Source organism: Tupaia chinensis, unplaced genomic scaffold (genome assembly GCF_000334495.1).
Source record: "Tupaia chinensis unplaced genomic scaffold, TupChi_1.0 Scaffold000187_1, whole genome shotgun sequence".
Classification (NCBI taxonomy): Eukaryota; Metazoa; Chordata; class Mammalia; order Scandentia; family Tupaiidae; genus Tupaia; species Tupaia belangeri.
The window spans coordinates 3,138,012-3,156,041 of record NW_006159662.1 but is presented as its reverse complement, the minus strand read 5'-3'; the positions used below and the strand labels follow the sequence as shown (position 1 = coordinate 3,156,041).

The 18,030-nt window shown below is 41.3% G+C and overlaps 1 protein-coding gene across 5 annotated transcripts in view; it reads left to right on the top strand.

The window, feature by feature from the left end:
- The window catches only part of HELZ (helicase with zinc finger), a 206,108-nt gene that overhangs the window by 78,965 nt on the left and 109,113 nt on the right, over positions 1 to 18,030 (top strand). For all 5 annotated transcript variants that reach the window (XM_006146767.3, XM_027771163.1, XM_027771161.1 and 2 more), the window contains 3 exons: positions 5,579 to 5,846; positions 10,140 to 10,473; positions 11,954 to 12,084. In XM_006146767.3, coding sequence (XP_006146829.1) covers positions 5,579 to 5,846; positions 10,140 to 10,473; positions 11,954 to 12,084 — 733 coding nt within the window. The remainder of the gene's footprint in view (positions 1 to 5,578; positions 5,847 to 10,139; positions 10,474 to 11,953; positions 12,085 to 18,030) is intronic.

The window sequence follows — 18,030 nt, the reverse complement described above, 5'->3', positions numbered from 1 at the left end:
GAGGGATGGCCATGCTACAATCCCTTATCTTCCATTGATCTCCCAGGATTTTAAGCACATACAGAAACAGGCCTGGTGTGATTTTTAAGTCACCAGGTCCAGGCCTTGAACCATGATCAGCCATGTGGAAGACCAGTGACATAACTACTATGCCATCTGCTGACCCCGAACCACCACCTTTTTTTTTTTTTTTTTAAGAATTTTTGTATTGATTTTATTTTTTATTTTAATTTGACCAGGGAGAGAGAGAGAGATGGAAAATGAGAAAGCAAGTCACCAGGTCTGGGACTCGAACCATAGTCGGCCATGTGGAAGTCCAGCACCCTTAACCACCATGCCATCTGCTGCCCCACCACCAGCTTTTTAAAGTGTGTGAATAAAATACTGATCTAGGTGTTAGAATTAATTTAAATAAAGTAAAATTCAAAATAAAATTTTGAAATAGAATTTCTTTACACCCAAATAGAAGTTAGATATCCTTTTACTACATACTGAACAGTTTTTTCAATACAGTTGTGTGTCATTTAACGTTAGGGACACATTCTGAGAAATGCGTGGTCAGACAGTTGTGTTGTGGGAACATGCTAATGTGTATTCATGCAAACCCAGTGCACAGCCTATTGCACACGTCGGCTATGTGGTGTGGCCTATTGCTCCTGGGCTAGAAACCTGATTAGCTTGTTACTGTACTAAATACTGTAGATGACTGTAACACATTGATACAGTCAAAATATGGTACAAAGGATAAAAAAATGGGGGACCAGCAAATGGTGGAATGGTTATGTCACTTGACTCCCACGTAGTCAACCGTGGTTAGAGTCCTGGACCAGGCAGCTTAAAATTCATGCTGGGTGTGTGTGTGCGTGCATGCCTGCCCAAAATCTGGAGGGGAGAATGGAGGAGAAGGGATTGTAGTATGGCCAGCACCGCAGGGAGGTGATTTCTCGCTTTCTGTCTCTCTGGTGAGCGCACATGACATATAGAAAAAAATTCTCTCTTAAAAAAAGGTATAAAAAGTGGTATAGCAATACTGAGAATGGAGCTTGCAGGACTGGAAATTGCTCTGGAAAATTAGTGAGGGAATGGTGAGTAAATGTGCAGGACTAGGACAGTTTTGTGCACTTATTATCAACTTTATAAACAATGTATACTAGGGTTACGCTAAATTTGTAAAAACAGATTTTTTCTTTTTTCTTTTTTTTTCTTTTTGCTATAGGGCGCGTGTGCTTGCCAGACAGACAGAGAGAGACAGAGAAACAGAAAGCGAGAAATCACCCCCCCAGGGGGGATGGCTACGCCACAATCCCTTCTCCTCCATTCTCCTCTCGGGATCTTGGGCACGCACACACACGCGCTTGGCGTGAGTTTAAGCCACTGGATCTGGGACTTGAACCGTGGTCGACCACGTGGGAGTCCAGTGACATAGCCATTACACTAACTGCTGGTTCCCAGATTTTTTTCTTCATTAATAAATTATCCTTAGCTTAATGTAACTTCTATTTTTTGGGGGGGGAGAGGTTTTTGCTATAGGGCACATGCGCTCACCAGAAAGACTGAGAAAGACAGAGAAACAGAAAGCGAGAAATCACCCCCCGGGAAGGGGATCCCTTCTCCTCTAATCTCCTCTTGTGAGTTTAAGCCACCGGTTTTGGGACTCGAAGCGTGGTCGACTACATGGGAGTCCAGTGATATAAACATTACACTATTAGCTGGTCCCAACTTAATGTAACTTTTTAACTTTAAACTTAAACAATTTTTAAACTTTCCGTCTCTTTTGTAGTAACACTTAACATAAATAACATTGTACAGCTATACCAAAATTCTTTTCCAGAATTATTTTATTTAACTTTATTTATTTATTTAAATAATTATTTTTATTTAACTTCATTATTATTATTTTTTAATATTTTCAGATAAATATACAGAGAGAAAGAGAGAAGGAAAGTGAGAAAGCAAGCCTCCAGGTCCGGAACTTGAGCCATGGTTGGCCACGTGAGAGTCCAGTGCCCTTAACCACCATACCACCTGCTGGCCCCCTGTTTGTTTTAATTTGACCAGAGAAGGACAGAGCAAGAGAGAAAGAGAAAGTGAGAAAGCAAGCCACTAGGTCTGGGACTCGAATTGCAGTTGGCCAAATGGGAGTCCAGCACCCTGAACCACCATGCCACCGGCCAGCCCCATGATAAGCTTTTTCTGTTTTTATTTACTCCATGCACATTAACCGAGGCCGGCAAGAGGGTCAGGATCATCCATATCACTGTCTTCGACCCCCATGTCTTATTTCATTCAAGGCCATGATGAACAGAAGAACCTGAAGGAAGACCATGCACAGGAGGAAATGAACAGTCAAGAGACACAGTAAATCAAGAGCTGAGGCATGTGAGGCTGCTGCCCGAGTAACGTGGTACACTGTTTTACAGCCAACTGTTATTTTGATAAGTGGAGAATATTCTTTTTTTTGGAGAGGTTTTTACTGTAGGGCATGTGCGTTTGCCAGAGAGAGAGAGAGACGGAAAGCAAGAAATCACCCCCCCCCCCAAGGGGATGGCCACACTGCAATCCCTTCTCTTCCATTCTTTTCTCGGGATCTTGGGCACACATGCACATGCGCCTGACGTGAGTTTAAGCCACTGGGTCTGGGACTCGAACTGCGGTCTACTACATGGGAGTCCAGAGACTTAGCCATTACGCCAACTGCTGGTCCCAATAAGTGGAGGATACTCTTGACAGTAAAAAGTGTAGTAGGCAGTATTGTAGATCAGTTAGTAGGTACCATAGGTAGATGTCCTTTATTGTCACTATGTACTGTGCATAACTGTATGTCCTGTCCTTTTCTGTGCCCGGCAGCGAGTAGGTTTGTTCACACCGGCCTTACCACGGATGTGTGGGTGATGTGTTGTGCTGTGATGTTATATGGCTATGAAGTCACTTCGCAATAGGAATATTTTTTAGCTCTATTGTAATCGTAAGAGACCACCCTCATATATGTGTTTTATCATTGATCAAAATGTTATGTGGCTCATGACTGTATTAGGTATTTAGTTTTCATTTTTCAAAAAGCTGGTTATTTTGTTGGCACTGTGACACTGTTATTTTTCTTTTGACTTTTGAATTATGATGAAGATTATGGTTATGCTTGCTATTTTGACCAAAGCATCTGATCTTGAGTAATAGTATAATCTGTTTTAGAAGTGTTAGCATTTGTATTGTTTTAAATATGTTTCATAGCAATGATCTAATGAATAAATAGACAGGGCTCAATTTTAGAGTGATTTAAGAAGAAAATGTGGTTAGTTTACTTTAGGAAACTTCTGCTTGCAAAACTGTTGTAAAAATAAGCCATTAATTCAGAGAAATTTGAAGTGCATATTTTTAAAATATTTTTGCCAGAAAATGAGTGCACTTGACGAGGAAAGAGAGAGAAATCACCCTCCAAAGAGGGTTGGCAATGTGTGCAGTTTCTTCTCTTGGAATGTGTGCATGCATGAACATGCACCCTGTATGTTTCTCAAGCCTCTAGGTCCAGGACTCCAGCCCTGGGCTGGCCATGTGTGATCCAGTGCCTTAAAGCACCATGCCACCTGCTGGCTCTAAAAGCGCAAATTTTTGAAGAGCAGACTGCCTTTACAACTTGATGGTTACAGTTGTAATATGTTGAAATTTGAGAAATAATAAAACTGCATGTAAAAATGCCTTTTCAGAGAATAAAGGTTAGAAATTAGGACCCTTATAATTTTGGGTTTTATTTCTTATTAAGATAATAGGACAGGCTGTTTGCTACTATTAAATTTCATTTGACCTATATCCCGTTCCAGGCCGGAAGCCACCTTTTTCCTGAAGCACTTATTCTTGACTGCTGTGATTCAGTGAACCTTACACTTCACTTTCTATTGTACATTTGCCTCACATTTTTTACTGTGTTTTTTTCTTTTTAAATTTTATTTAACTTTATTTATTTATTCATTTACTTTAATTTTACCAGAGAAGTACAGAGTGAGAGAGAGAGAGAGAAAGTGAGAAAGCAAGCCTCCAGGTCCGGGACTTGAACTGCAGTTGGCCATGTGGGAGTCCAGCACCCTTAACCTCTGTGTCACCTGCCGCGCCCCTTAACCCTTGGTTCCCCTTGTTGCCCTTTTTTTTTTTTTTTTTTTTTTTTTTTTTTAGTAGAGATTTTTGCCTTAGAGTGTGTGTGCTCACTGGAGAGAAAGACAGAGTCAGTGAGGAATCTCACCCTAGTAGGGATGGCCATGCTGCAGCCCTGTCTACTCCATTCTCCTCCTGGGATCTTGGGCCTGTATGCACGTGTGCCTGGTATGATTTTGAAGCCAGCAGGTCTGGGACTTGAACCACAGTCAGCCATGTAGGAGTCCAGTGATGTAACTGCTACACCATCTGCTGGCCCTTTGTGCTTTAATCACCTTTGTATTGCCTTAGCTGCTCAATAAATATTTGCGTGAATAAAGGGATTTCTTTTGGTGGATGACTATATTTATATCTTTGTAGTGTATATGTGACATTTAAATTTTACAACATCGCTCACTAAGCAAAACATGACCATTATGCATTATGTTCTCATTTTGAAGATAGCTTAGCATACTTCGTCCTTAGACTTTAGAGCCTCACTAGTCTTTGTCCAAGCATTTTATTATTTCATACTAAAATTGTACTCAAGCTGTGAAAGCACCTTTCCAATTATGTTAAAACTGGATCTTAGTGTAGTCAGTCAGGCAACTCTTCTTTTAGTTAAATTTCATTTTTATAATGTCGCATGTTTCACCCGCTAGAAAAGTAGTAGCCCTTAGTACGAGTAACCTATCCAGTGCTGGAGTTCGTGTCGGGATGGATTTCACCCCGTGCTGGTATTCTACGTCTTCTCGGAGATGTTGGAACTTGAACTATCTTTCATTTTGACTTTGTGCCCTACTTACAGTATAATTTAACTGAGGCTCAACTGGGATTTTTGGATATGATATTTACATTGCATCATTTCACATTTAATGAGGAATTAGCAGTATTGTAGGTGATTATTTTCTTTTCTTTTTTTTTTTTTTGTAGGTGATTATTTTCTAAAAGATTTCTGTCTGTCTGTAAGATAACCTTCAGGTCGTTTTTTCGTGTTTTACCACACAAGGAAAGATCTGACCTTTCTGTTTTTGGAATCTCTTCCTGTAATGGGGCCGGTATTGCTAGGAGGAAGAGGAAAGTGATTATAACCTCACAGAATTTATTTTATGAAGAACTTGTCATATTGTCTTGCACATCAGTTTCTCTTGACTAAAAAGTTAAATTCTAAATGTTAATTTGTATTTTAAAAATTTATGGCTTGTCCTAGCCTGATATAAAAGAAATTTTTTTACATGAATTCCCATTAATGTTATTTTGTTAAAATAGACCAAAAATCTTTCTGATATGGGGGAAATGCTCTGTCAGTGGGTTTTTTAATTGTTTTTAAGAATTTTAGCTCTAGCATATAAAATTCTGTTACTAAATGTGTAATTTTATGTGTAACACTAAATGTGTTATTTGAGAATTTTAATGTTATGCTCCTTTATAAATGTGTTTTTTTGTTTCCGTGTAGATCTTGAATACCTGATGCATGCAAAGCAACAGCTAGTAACCACAGCTAAGCGTTGGGATTCTTCTTCTAAGACCATTATAGATTTTGAACCTAATGAAACTACTGATCTGGAGAAGAGTCTTCTTATCAGATACCAAATTCCTCTCTCTGCTGACCAGCTGTTTACCCAGTCCGTTTTAGACAAATCATTGACTAAGACCAACTATCAGTCACGGTTGCACGACCTCCTTTATATTGAGGAGATAGCCCAGTATAAAGAAGTCAGCAAGTAAGTTACTTTAGAGCTTTAGAAATACTGTTTTTAAAAAAAGTCTTTACAGGAGCAGAAAGTGACGTGGTAGTTAAGGCGCTTGACTGCCACATGGCTGACCACGGTTTGAGTCCGGTACCTGGAGGTTTGGAAATCATGCTGGGGGGATCAGCAGGTGTCATGGTAGTTAAGAGTGTTGGACTCCCACATAGCCAACTGTGGTTTGAATCCCAGATCTGGCAACTTGGTTTCTCACTTTCTCTCTCTCTCATCAATTTAAAACAACAAACAAACAAATAAATAAAATTAAGTTAAATAAAAATAATTATTTCTAAAAAAAGAAAATCACACTGGATGTGTATGCATGGGTGCCCAAAATCCCGAGAGGAGAATGGAGGAGAAGGGATTGTGGCATGGCTTTCTCCCCTGGGAGGTGATTTCTCATCTCCCCACCTTTCTGTCTCTGTCTCTCTGTCTCTGTAGAGCACACACACTCTATGGCTAAAAACCTTATAATAATTTTTTTTTTCACTATGGATAGTTTTTTCTTTTTTCTTTTTTTTTTAAAGAGGTTTTGGCCTTAGGGTGTGTGGGCTCACTGGAGAGAGAGACAGAGATAGTGAGAGGGAAAGTGAGAAATCGGCTCCCCAGAGGAATGTCCACACTGCAGTCCCTTCTGATCCATTCTTCTCCTGAGATCTTGGCCACACATGCATGCACATGTGCCTGGCATGAGTTTCAAGCCACTGGGTTTGGGACTTGAACCGTGGTCAACCATGTGGAAATCCAGTGATGTAACCACTATGCCATCTGCTGGACCACTGGATGATATTTTTAATTATTAAGATGAAAATTAGGACCTAAATAAAGATAGGTCCTAATATGATCGCTATTCAATATCTGTAGTCTGTCTTTAGATGAAATAGAAGTTTTGTACGGCAAGAACTGTGTCCTGCTCCTCTGGGCATCATGCACCAATTTCTTCTCCAGTCTCCTCGGGATTATGGGCACACACACACACACTCCTGGCATGATTATCAAGGCACCAGGTCCAGGACTTGAACTGCCATTAGCCATGTAGAAATCCAGCTGCCTTAACCACCACGCTACCTGCTGGCCCAAGATTTTCTTTTTTCTGTTTCTGTTTAGTGTGAAATAGGTTCTAAGGACAGTATTGCACTTCATTTCATTTAAGTTTCTGAAAATGCTTTTGAGTTTTTTTGAGACTTTTAAAAAAACTTATTCTCAGCCACTTGTTTATGAGCATTGAATAATAATTCTACCTTGAAGTGAAATCTAATTCTAAGAGGTGCATTTTTGAGAGAAATTGACTTTCGCTGAAGCCATTGTTGACTGTTAAACTGTGCAGTGGCATGCCTGATTGGATTGTAGTGCCAAGAGCAGGCACAGCAGGCCTAGTGTGGGGATGCACATTTCATCCTTAAGAAGATCTGAAGTTGCTGTTGAGTCTACCCCAGTTCCTTTCCCCTGCTTCAGTAAACCGAAGGATTGCCTTAATTATTTTAGTTGGTTTTTGCCATTTATATAGTTAGACATTTCATGAAGTGAAATTCACTATATAGCTTTGCAATTTTTTTGAAAGTTACACAGGAGTGTAACTGTTGCCAAGGTTAGCAATGCCATTTATTTATTTATTTAAACATTATTTATATTTAATTTTTATTTTTTCATTCATTTATTTTAATTTGACAAGAGAGACACAGAGAGAAAGGGAAAGTGAGAAAGCAAGTCTCCAGATCTGGGACTCGAACTGTGGTTGGCCATGTAGGAGTGTCATTGGAGAGACAGAGAAACAGAAAGCCAGAGATCACCCCCCAGGGAGTATGGACATGGCCACAATTCCTTCTCCTCTATTCTCTTGGGATTTTAGGCGTGAGTGCACATGCGCCTGGTATGAGTTTTAAGTCACCAGATCTGTGACTTGAACCATGGTTGGCCATGTGGGAGTCCAATGATGTAACCATTATGCCATCTGCTGGTCCCCACCCAGGATGACTTTTCAAGCCTTGAACCTCAGTCACCCATGACCAGTGCCTTAACCTGGCACGCTACCTGCTGGCCCTGAAAGAAAAATGTTATGGTTAGAATCTTTTGGTGCAGTCTACTTTGGAAAGCAATTAGTTTAAAGCTCGTTGTAGTTTCAAAGTGATATATTTCCTTCTGGTTCCAAAAAGTCTTAATTGTGGAGCCAGCAAGTGATTTGGTAGTTAAGGACACTCCCGCATGGCCAACCACGGTTCAAGTCCTAGACCTGGTGACTTGCTTTCTCACTTTCTCTCTCTTTCTCTATTATATTATTATAAAATAAAATAAAAAAAAAATTCTTTTTTCTTAAAAAAAAGTCTTAATTATTACAATGGCATTTTTTTTGAGAGGTTTTCACTATAGGGCGCGTGCGCTTGCCAGACAGAGAGAGACATAGAGACAGAAAGCGAGAAATCATCCACCAGGGGGGATGGTCACGCCTCAATCCCTTCTCCTCCATTCTCCTCTCAGGATCTTAGGCATGCATGCACATGCGCCCGGCGTGAGTTTTAAGCCACCGGGTCCAGGATGCGAACCACGGTCGAGTACATGAGAGTCCAGTGACATAGCCATTACGCTAACTGCTGGTTCCTTCCAATGGCATTTTCAAAAAGACTTTCATATTGATTAGTACCTAATGTTTCATTTTAATAAAAGTTTTATTTATTTATATGTTTATATTTATTTTTTAAAAATTATTTTATTTAGCTTTCTTTACTTATTTACTTATTTATTTTGACCAGAGCAGGACAGAGTGAGAGAGAGGAATGTGAGAAAGCAAGACACCGGGTCCAGGACTTGAACTGTCGTTGGCCTTATGGAAGTCCAGCGCTCTTGGGAGTCCAGCGTTCTTAACCATCACACTACCTTCCAGCTACCATTTAGTTTCATTTTTTTTTCTTTGTTTTGAGAGGTTTTTGCTATAGGGCGCGTGCGCTTGCCAGACAGAGAGAGACATAGAGACAGAAAGCGAGAAATCACCCCCCCAGGGGGGATGGTCATGCCGCAATCCTTTCTCCTCCATTCTCCTCTCGGGATCTTGGGCACGCACGCACACGCGCCTGGCATGAGTTTTAAGCCACTGGGTCCGGGACGCGAACCGCAGTCGACTACGTGGGAGTCCAGCGACATAGCCATTACGCTAACTGCTGGTTGCCTCATTTAGTTTCATTTTAAATTCTCAGGCTTTTTTGATTGTGCTTCTTTTCTTTTCTTAAAAACAATTATTTTATTTAACTTACTTATTTTTTAATTTGACCAGAGAGAGAGAGAGGCAGGGGAAACGAGAAAGCAAGCCACCTGGTCCAGGACTTGAACTGTGGTTGGCCATGTGGGAGTCCAGTGCCGTTTACCACCATGCCACCTGCCGTCCCCAAATGTGCTTATTTTCAACACAACAAGTATTTATCTTTATAACTTCTGTTGGGAATTTATTCACTTTAAAAAGATTGGATTAATGGTAGAAAAATAGTACAAGGGTGCTTTGAAAAGTTCACAGAGGGGCTGGGCAGTGGCCTGGCAGTGATGCAGTGCTCTGTGAGGCTGACCGCTTGGGAAGGTCCTTGGTTTGCACCCAGCGACCACCCTATCGTGTTGGTTGTGTGTGTGCTTGTGGTCTGGGCTCACGATAGATTACAGCGTGAAGACCCTCTTGGGAGTATCTGTCTCTCTCTCTGTCTCCCTATCTCTCTTTCTCTCTCCCTCCTACTCTATAGCACATGGTAGGAAGAAAGAAAGGAGGAAAGGACAAAAAGAGAGTTCACAGAAAACAGGAATTAAAGTGCGAGTTTATTTTGGTGCAGAAAATTTCAAAATCCAGTGCAGCCTCCGTGGCATATGCGGCTGAATGCTGACCTACAGTGCTGGCAGCCGCATGGCCAGCTGTGGGTTCAGAGCTTTGGCCTGGGTGACCTGAAACATGCTGGGTACACGTGCACGTACCACATGCCTTGATGGGCTGGAGGTCCGGAGGAAGGCGATCACGGCAACGCAAGACCGGGCGTGGGTACCCGACCTCTCTTGGGTGTGTCTGTACTTCCTCTGTCATGAATAAGTGAACTTAAACATTTTAAAAATCTGTGTGCAATTTGATACATAATAAACATTTTCCATGAACTGTTTTATGGCCCTTTGTGTGTAGTCTTTAGCTCAAGGGAGTGGAGTTGGCAAGAACTTTTAATATTTCATATATGTATATTCTGTTGTATTATTCTCATTTTTATTCTTTTGGAGTGAAACATTCAAACTAGTTTTCTTCTGACTCAGGTTCAACCTTAAAGTGCAATTGCAGATTCTAGCAAGCTTCATGCTCACTGGAGTTTCTGGAGGTGCAAAGTATGCTCAGAACGGACAACTGTTTGGTCGCTTTAAGCTTACTAAAACACTTTCGGAAGATACTTTGGCTGGACGACTGGTGATGACCAAAGTCAATGCTGTGTATTTATTACCAGTTCCTAAAGAGAAGCTAGTACAGTCCCAGGGAACCAAAGAGAAGGTTTATGAAGCTACTATTGAAGAGAAAACAAAAGAGTATATATTTTTAAGGATATCCAGGGAATGCTGTGAAGAACTCAATCTTCGGCCTGATTGTGACACGCAGGTATGTTTCAAGGTGACGGCATTTTGCCTTAGTCTCGATGTCACCTGATATCCTTCTCCTGGTTCGTTTTTCTTCTACCTTAAGCCAAAGAGTAGTTGACTGGGGCGTCCTATACTGGTGGGTTGGGAATTGGATCTCTGGCATCTCCTAAAGTAAACAGATTCTTTAAACATTTTTCTTAAAGAATATTTATTTAATTCTATTTATCATTATTATTTTTTAGTTTACTATAGGGCTCATGAGCGAGTGAGAGAGAGAGAGAGAAAGAGAGAGAAAACAAGCTGCCAGGTCTGGGTCTCAAACCATGGTCGACCACGTGGGAGTCCGGCACCTTAACCACCATGCCACCTGCTGGCCCCCAGTTTCTTTTTAATTAAGATAACATCTAGAATCTTCCAGTTTTACATGAGAATTGAGCTTTCTGACTAGGATTTTAAATCAGCGATGGAAGAATAGTTGAAAAGCAACTAAGCTGCATCTTGGAACTTCTCTTATCTGCAGTGCAACTGTTCTCTCTGTCTTTGTGAGGTTTTGGGTGACTTGAGTGTTCAGTGTGCATATTTAACTGGAAGGCTATCTGTTTTTCTTTGTAAACATAACACCTGGTGACTATTTCTGGATCGTCAGAAGAGTTATGATGTGTTTTTTCATAGAAAAACAGAGAAGATATGTCATGACTTTTCCAACAACCCGATATTTCTTCGGAGTTAATCGATCCAGTGTTAAAGGGCTGGTCATCACTCAAGACATGCTATTTCTCAGACATGATACTGCTTTTTGTTTTTTAAAGATAGATTTTTGCTTTTAGGGCATATGTACTTGCCAGAGAGACAGAAAGCGAGAAATCACACCCTAGGGGAGATGGCCATGCCATAATCCCGTCTCCTCCACTCTCCTCTCAGGATCTTGGGCACACACGCACATGTGCCTGGTGTGAGGTTTAAGCTGCTGGGTCTGGGATTCGAACCACGGTTGACTATGTGGGAGTCCAGCAATTTAAATCATTATGCCATCTGCTGGTCCCTACTAGTTTTATCAAATGAACCCTTCATAGGAATGGTGGAGTCCTAGTGATTAAATGATGTACAAGTGCCTTAGTTTCTTAATATGTAAAACAAGGTTAATAATGTGTCATTGGTGCTTTTAGATGAGAGAGAATCCATAGAAAGGCTCATTACAGTGCCTAGTGCCAAATAAACAAGTATTACCCAGGTAACTATAATTGTACTTTAAAAGAATCTCTAAACTGGGACCGGCAGTTAGCGTAATGGTTACATTGCTGGTCTCCCATGTAGTTGACTGTGGTTCGAGTCCCAGATCCGGCATCTTAAACCTCACGCCGGGTGCATGTCAAATTTAAAAAAACAAAACAAAAACTCTAAAGTTGTTCCCCCAAGCAGTTGTTTCACAAGGTATTCTAGTCACCTGCCAGCGTTAATATTTACTCTTTTTTTTTTTTTTAATTAATTTTGTGTTCCAGGTTGAACTTCAGTTTCAGTTAAATCGACTACCCCTCTGTGAAATGCATTATGCACTAGACAGGATCAAGGACAATGGGGTTTTGTTTCCAGACATCAGCATGACCCCCACCATACCTTGGAGTCCCAACAGGTACAAAGAGGACATAGCTCACTTAAAGGCAGTTCTGTTCACGTGAACCTGACTCTGTCACGCAGCTCAGGCATACTTTTCGGAGAGAGTTGGTCTGTGTTCTTCAGGAGACACTTACCAGTTAAGAAAGAAGAGTGGAGGCCGGATGGTGGTGCGGTGGTAAAAACACAGTGCTCTGGGCTGGCAGGAGGCGTGGTGGTTAAGGGCACTGGACTTCACATGGCCAGCTGACTGCGGTTTGAGTCCCAGAACTGGCAGCTTGCTCTTTCACTTTCCCTCTGTCTCTCTCTCTCTCTCTCTTTTTCTCTCTTACTCTGTTCCTCTCTGGTCAAATTAAAATAAATAAATAAAGTTAAATAATTCTTTAAAACAAAACAAAATGCGTGCTCTATGAGTCAGACCACATGGGAAGGCAAACGGTTTGTGTCCAGAGACTTCCCTGAGTACATGGGCACGTGTGTGTCCAAGGTCCAGGTTGGCTGAAGCTGGGGCTGTATTGTGGCATCCAGACCTAGTTGGGGGTGTTGTAACTCTGTCCATTTGTCTGTCTGTCTCTCTCACCCATGGAATAAATAAACTTAAAGAAAGAAAAAAAGCAAAGAAGAGTTCAAAGAACTCGTAGAGTGAAACATTTGAGGCTCATCATCTATTTTCTTTTCCTAGAAGTCTAAATGACTTATATTGCTTTTCTCAACAGCCTTAATTTGAGAGGATCCCAAGATATTTAGGAATATTTCTGGGTACAAGTTGAATGGGAAAATTAGGGCCTTTCTAAAGTGGCTTGAGTAGTTAATTAAAAACTAATTTTTGAACATAAAAGACAGTTTTATAATTTAGCAAAACAGAAAGTATGATAGAAAATACTGCTTCAAAAAGAACTCTCCAGTTAATGGTTGAGTCAATATCATTCTGCTTAATTTCTGGGTGCTCTTACATTGTTCTACCAGAAGATAGCAGCAATAGTGATGTGGCCACATCTTTCTCCTCTTTTTCACGGGTTTCAGCCCCTAGGCCCTCCCCCTTGCTCAACGCCTCTCCCTGTTTTGTTTTCTCCGTCCCAGTGGCCCACACAGTAGGCATATGTTTATCACTGGAATCACTGCCGCCCTGATAGCATGGCCCTGTCACATGAGTGATGGAGGCTCTGTTATCCAGTAAGTGGTTTCCAAGGTCACCCTGGGTGATGACATCCAGCTGGCAGATAGGAAGAACGAGCCCAAAGGATTATGTTTGGGAGTTTTATGGACCAGAACTAGGAGTAGTATATATCACTTTCCCTCCCATTCTGTTTCTTCTGGTTCTAAAAATTGCAAAAGCACGAAATCATTTCTCTCTGCTTTTCCTTACTTTCTGCCCTATTCCCTTTCTTCTTTTTTACTTCCAAAATTCTTAATAGCAAATAGTCTGCATATTTCTAGTATTCCTATTTATTCACCCTGTAATCTTGGTTTTCCATTTGCTCAGTCTCCTGAGAGTGGCAGTGATCTCCTCATTGTCTAAGAGTCCAGGGCCGTCTTCTGGGCTCTCACTGGATCCAGGCTCTCTGCAGCTTTGTCTTACTTTCCGTTCTTACAAGCCAGTGCTTAATTTAGACCTGGACTCTTTGAGTAACCTCTTGTTGGTTGTCTGTCCTGCCATCTGTGCTTCTGTTCTCCAATTCCACCCACATCTTTCTTCCAGAGTTAGTTTTAGAAAGTCACCATGTCTTGTTACTGCTTTTCAATCTCCAAAGGCTTCTCCTTGATATGTAGATAAATTCTGAGCCACTTAGCTCGAGCTCTGTGGGTCTCACAGACTGCGCGTTCTAGTGGTATCTTTTTACATTTTTTTTTTACTTCTTTTCTGGTTGACACTCCATTTCTCCCTCAAAATCCCCATGCCTTACCACAATTATTGCCCTGAAGTTTGTTTAATTTGCCCTATATGTAGTTACCTCCTTTTGGTTATTCTTTTTCTCTTCTTTCTTTTCTTTTTGGAGAAGATTTTGCAATAGGGCGTGTGCGCTCGCCAAAAAGACAGAGAGACAGAAAGCAAGAAATCACCCCCCAGGGGGGATGGCCACGCCACAATCCCTTTTCCATTCTCTTCTCGGGATCTTGGGCACGCATGCACATGTGCCTGGTGTGAGTTTAAGCCACCAGGTCCGGGACTTGAACCGCGGTCGACTAGGTGGGAGTTCAGTGATGTAGCCATTATGCCAACTGCTGGTCCCCCCACCCCTTTTTTAAACAATTGTAGTAAAATCATATAGCATTTATTTACTGTCTTAGCTATTTTAAGTGTACAGTTGAGCAGCGTTAGATGATTGACGTTGTGCATGCAGTCAGCTCCTGAATGCTTTCAGCTTGTGCAACGGAAACTGCATGTCCATTAAATGACTCCCTTTCACCTCCTCTCAGCCCTGTCTCTTTACTTTTAAGTGAGTTCCTCTTTCTGAAGTAATCTTTTGCCCAATGTTAGCCTGTTGAAGGTTTCTTTGTCCTTTAAGATTTAGTCTAGCTTGGGACCAGCAGAGGGCAGACAGTAACATCGCTGGACTGCCATGCAGGGATTGAGGCGAGGCCATCTCCTTTGGGGGCTGATTTCTCACTTTCTGTCTGTCTTTTTTTGTTCTGTGATGAGTGCACACGTCCTATAGCAAAAGTCTCTGTCTAAAAAAACTGATTTAGTCTAGCTCAGGTGTTCTCTCTTTCAAGTGGATGAACCTGACTCATTCATTTCATTATTTCAACATATTTTTTGTTGTTTTTGGAGAGGTTTTTGCTATAGGGCACATGCGCTTGCCAGACAGACAGAGAGAGACAGAGCGACAGAAAGTGAGAAATCACCCCCCAGGGGGGATGACCATGCCACAATCCCTTCTCCTCCATTCTCCTCTCGGGATCTTGGGCATGCACACACACGCGCCCGGCATGAGTTTAAGCCACCGGGTCCGACACTCGAACCACGGTCCACTACGTGGGAGTCCAACGACATAGCCATTACGCTAACTGCTGGTCTCAACAAATACTTTTTGAGTACCTGCCATGTGCTAGTCTCAGTCAGTTTCATGTTTTCAAGCATAACTTATGTCAAGTTAATTTTCATTAGGTGTGTACATTTCTACGTTTTTTCCCGGACTCTGAGTTTTGTTAAAGAGGAGGCCATGTCTTAAATATCTCTGGACATCGAGTCTTACATGTTATGAATAGTCTATAGGGCACATGCGCTTGCCAGACAGACAGAGAGAGACAGAGCGACAGAAAGTGAGAAATCACCCCCCAGGGGGGATGACCATGCCACAATCCCTTCTCCTCCATTCTCCTCTCGGGATCTTGGGCATGCACACACACGCGCCCGGCATGAGTTTAAGCCACCGGGTCCGACACTCGAACCACGGTCCACTACGTGGGAGTCCAACGACATAGCCATTACGCTAACTGCTGGTCTCAACAAATACTTTTTGAGTACCTGCCATGTGCTAGTCTCAGTCAGTTTCATGTTTTCAAGCATAACTTATGTCAAGTTAATTTTCATTAGGTGTGTACATTTCTACGTTTTTTCCCGGACTCTGAGTTTTGTTAAAGAGGAGGCCATGTCTTAAATATCTCTGGACATCGAGTCTTACATGTTATGAATAGTTGACATATTTGCATTCATAAGAATCTGAAATTTAAAGAAGAAAATTAGGGTTTCATGTGAGGCCATACCAGTAACTTTTAGGCATTTTTATGTGATATTCTTACTTCTGAAAACTATATTATATATAATATATTCACAAACTGCTGACTGTAAGTGTTAACTGTAAAAGTAAAGAAGAAAATGCCCAGAAGAAGAAAACTATGGAGCTGGGAAACACCGCATACCGCTGTAATTTAATTAGTAATTAAAAGGTATGAGGACAGCTGATGGCGTTGTGGTTAAGGCATCCAGATCCCACATTGGGTGACTGCATGGTCTTAACTTGAAAGACATTCTGTGTGTGTGTTTGTGTGTGTGTGTGTGCGCGCACAAAATCCCGAAGGCAGGGAGAAATGGAGGTGAGGGGATGGAGCGTGACCCTTCTCTATGGGGGGTGCTTTCTCACTTTCCATCTCTCTTTCTCTTCCTCTTTGTCTTCCTGATGAACACATTTGCCCTTTGACAAATTACACAGAAAGAAAGAGGGTCACCAGGTGGTTAAGGCGGCTGGATGCCACATAGCTGAGTATGTGGTTTGAGTCCTGAACCTGGCAGCTTGGAAAATATGCAGTGTAGCCATGTGCCCTGGGAGTTGGTTTCCCTCACTTTCCCATTCTCTGTCTCTGGTGAGTGCATACACCCTATAGCAAAAAAGAACAAAAGAAAGAGAAAAGACAAAAAAAAAAAAATCCCAGTTAACCCCGATTAAAAGGTATCTGGATCTAGAAATACACTGAGAAACAATTAGCCATGTAAGATCTTTTCTGGGGACCAACAGTTAGCATAATGGCTATGTCGCTGGACTCCCATGTAAACTGCGGTTTGAGTCCCAGATCTGGTGGTTTAAACTCACACCGGGCACGTGTGCGTGTATGCCCCAGATGCTAAGAGCAGAATGGAGGAGAAGGGATTGCGGCATGGCCATCCCCCCTGGGGGGGTGATTTCTTGCTTTCTATCTCAAAAAAAGATCTTTTCTGGAATAATGTGGAATATAGATAGAGAAGCAAAGTGGAGAAATTATTTTTAAGGAGTAGTCTATAAATTAATTATAGCAATGCCTTAGGCCAGAGGAAGAAAGGATTTTTGAATTAATTGATTTAGAGAATAAAAGAATTTTCATTTTATTTTATTCAGAAAAAACTTGAAGAGACTTTGCACTGTTTTAAATTGTGAAAATCAGAGATGACTCTTAGTATCTTTCCCTTATTAAGTAGATGGTACAATAAATAATACAGTTTTTTTTCTTCATTGACTTTCTACAAACATTCATCATTCACAGCCAGGAATTATAGAAGACCGATATTGATAAAGTTTGTGATTTGCTCTGAAGCATTTATTTACACCGAAACAATTAATAAGCAGAATGGGCTGTATATATGAAAAGATATTCATGTATTTCACAATTATACCTGTAAATCACTCATTAATCGCTTAGATTTGTACTTCTGTATATAATCTTATATTTATCTCATTCTTCAGTTTATTAAAGACCCCAGATTTGAAAGATTAGAAGATATTTTCTTTTAGAGAGATTTTTGCTGTAGTGCATGTGCACTCGCCAGAGACAGAGAGACAGTGAGAAGGCACATTCCTTGGGGGATAGCCATCCTGTAATTTCTTCTCCTTCATGCTCCTCTTGGGATTTTGGGCACACATGAACATGTGCCCAGTGTGAGTTTCAAGCCGTCGGGTCTGGGACCCAAACTGTGGTTGGCTGTGCGGGAATCCATCGACATAACCATTACCCCATCTGCTGGTCCTGATTAGAGGGTATTTTAAAACTAATTATTTTGAAAGTATATACTAGTCAAGTAGTATCTGATTTTTCTGAAATCTTCATTAAATATTTAAGTGGTAGAAGCTAACATTAATTGTGCTTTTATTGCTCAGTTCTTTTTCCTTTTAAAAAAAATATTCATTTAATTTCTTCTCTTTTTTTTTTTTTTAATTTTTTTTAAGTTTGCTTTAGGGCACGTGTGCTCACCAGAGAGAGACAGAGAGGGAAAGTGAGAAAGCAAGCAGCCAGGTCTAGGACTTGAACCTTAATTGGCCATGTTGGAGTCCAGTGCCTTAACCACCATGCCATCTGCTGGCGCCTCTTTTTCTTTTTTTTATATTTTTTGTAGGGTGTGTGTGCTTACCAGAGAGAAACAGAGGTGAGGGGGTGGGAGGAAGAGTTAGAAAGTACTCCCTGGGGGGATGACCACGTACTAATCCCTTCTTCATCCTCCTCTTGAGATTTTGGGCATACGCTCTCACGTGCTTTCAGTTTCTCAAGCCGCTGG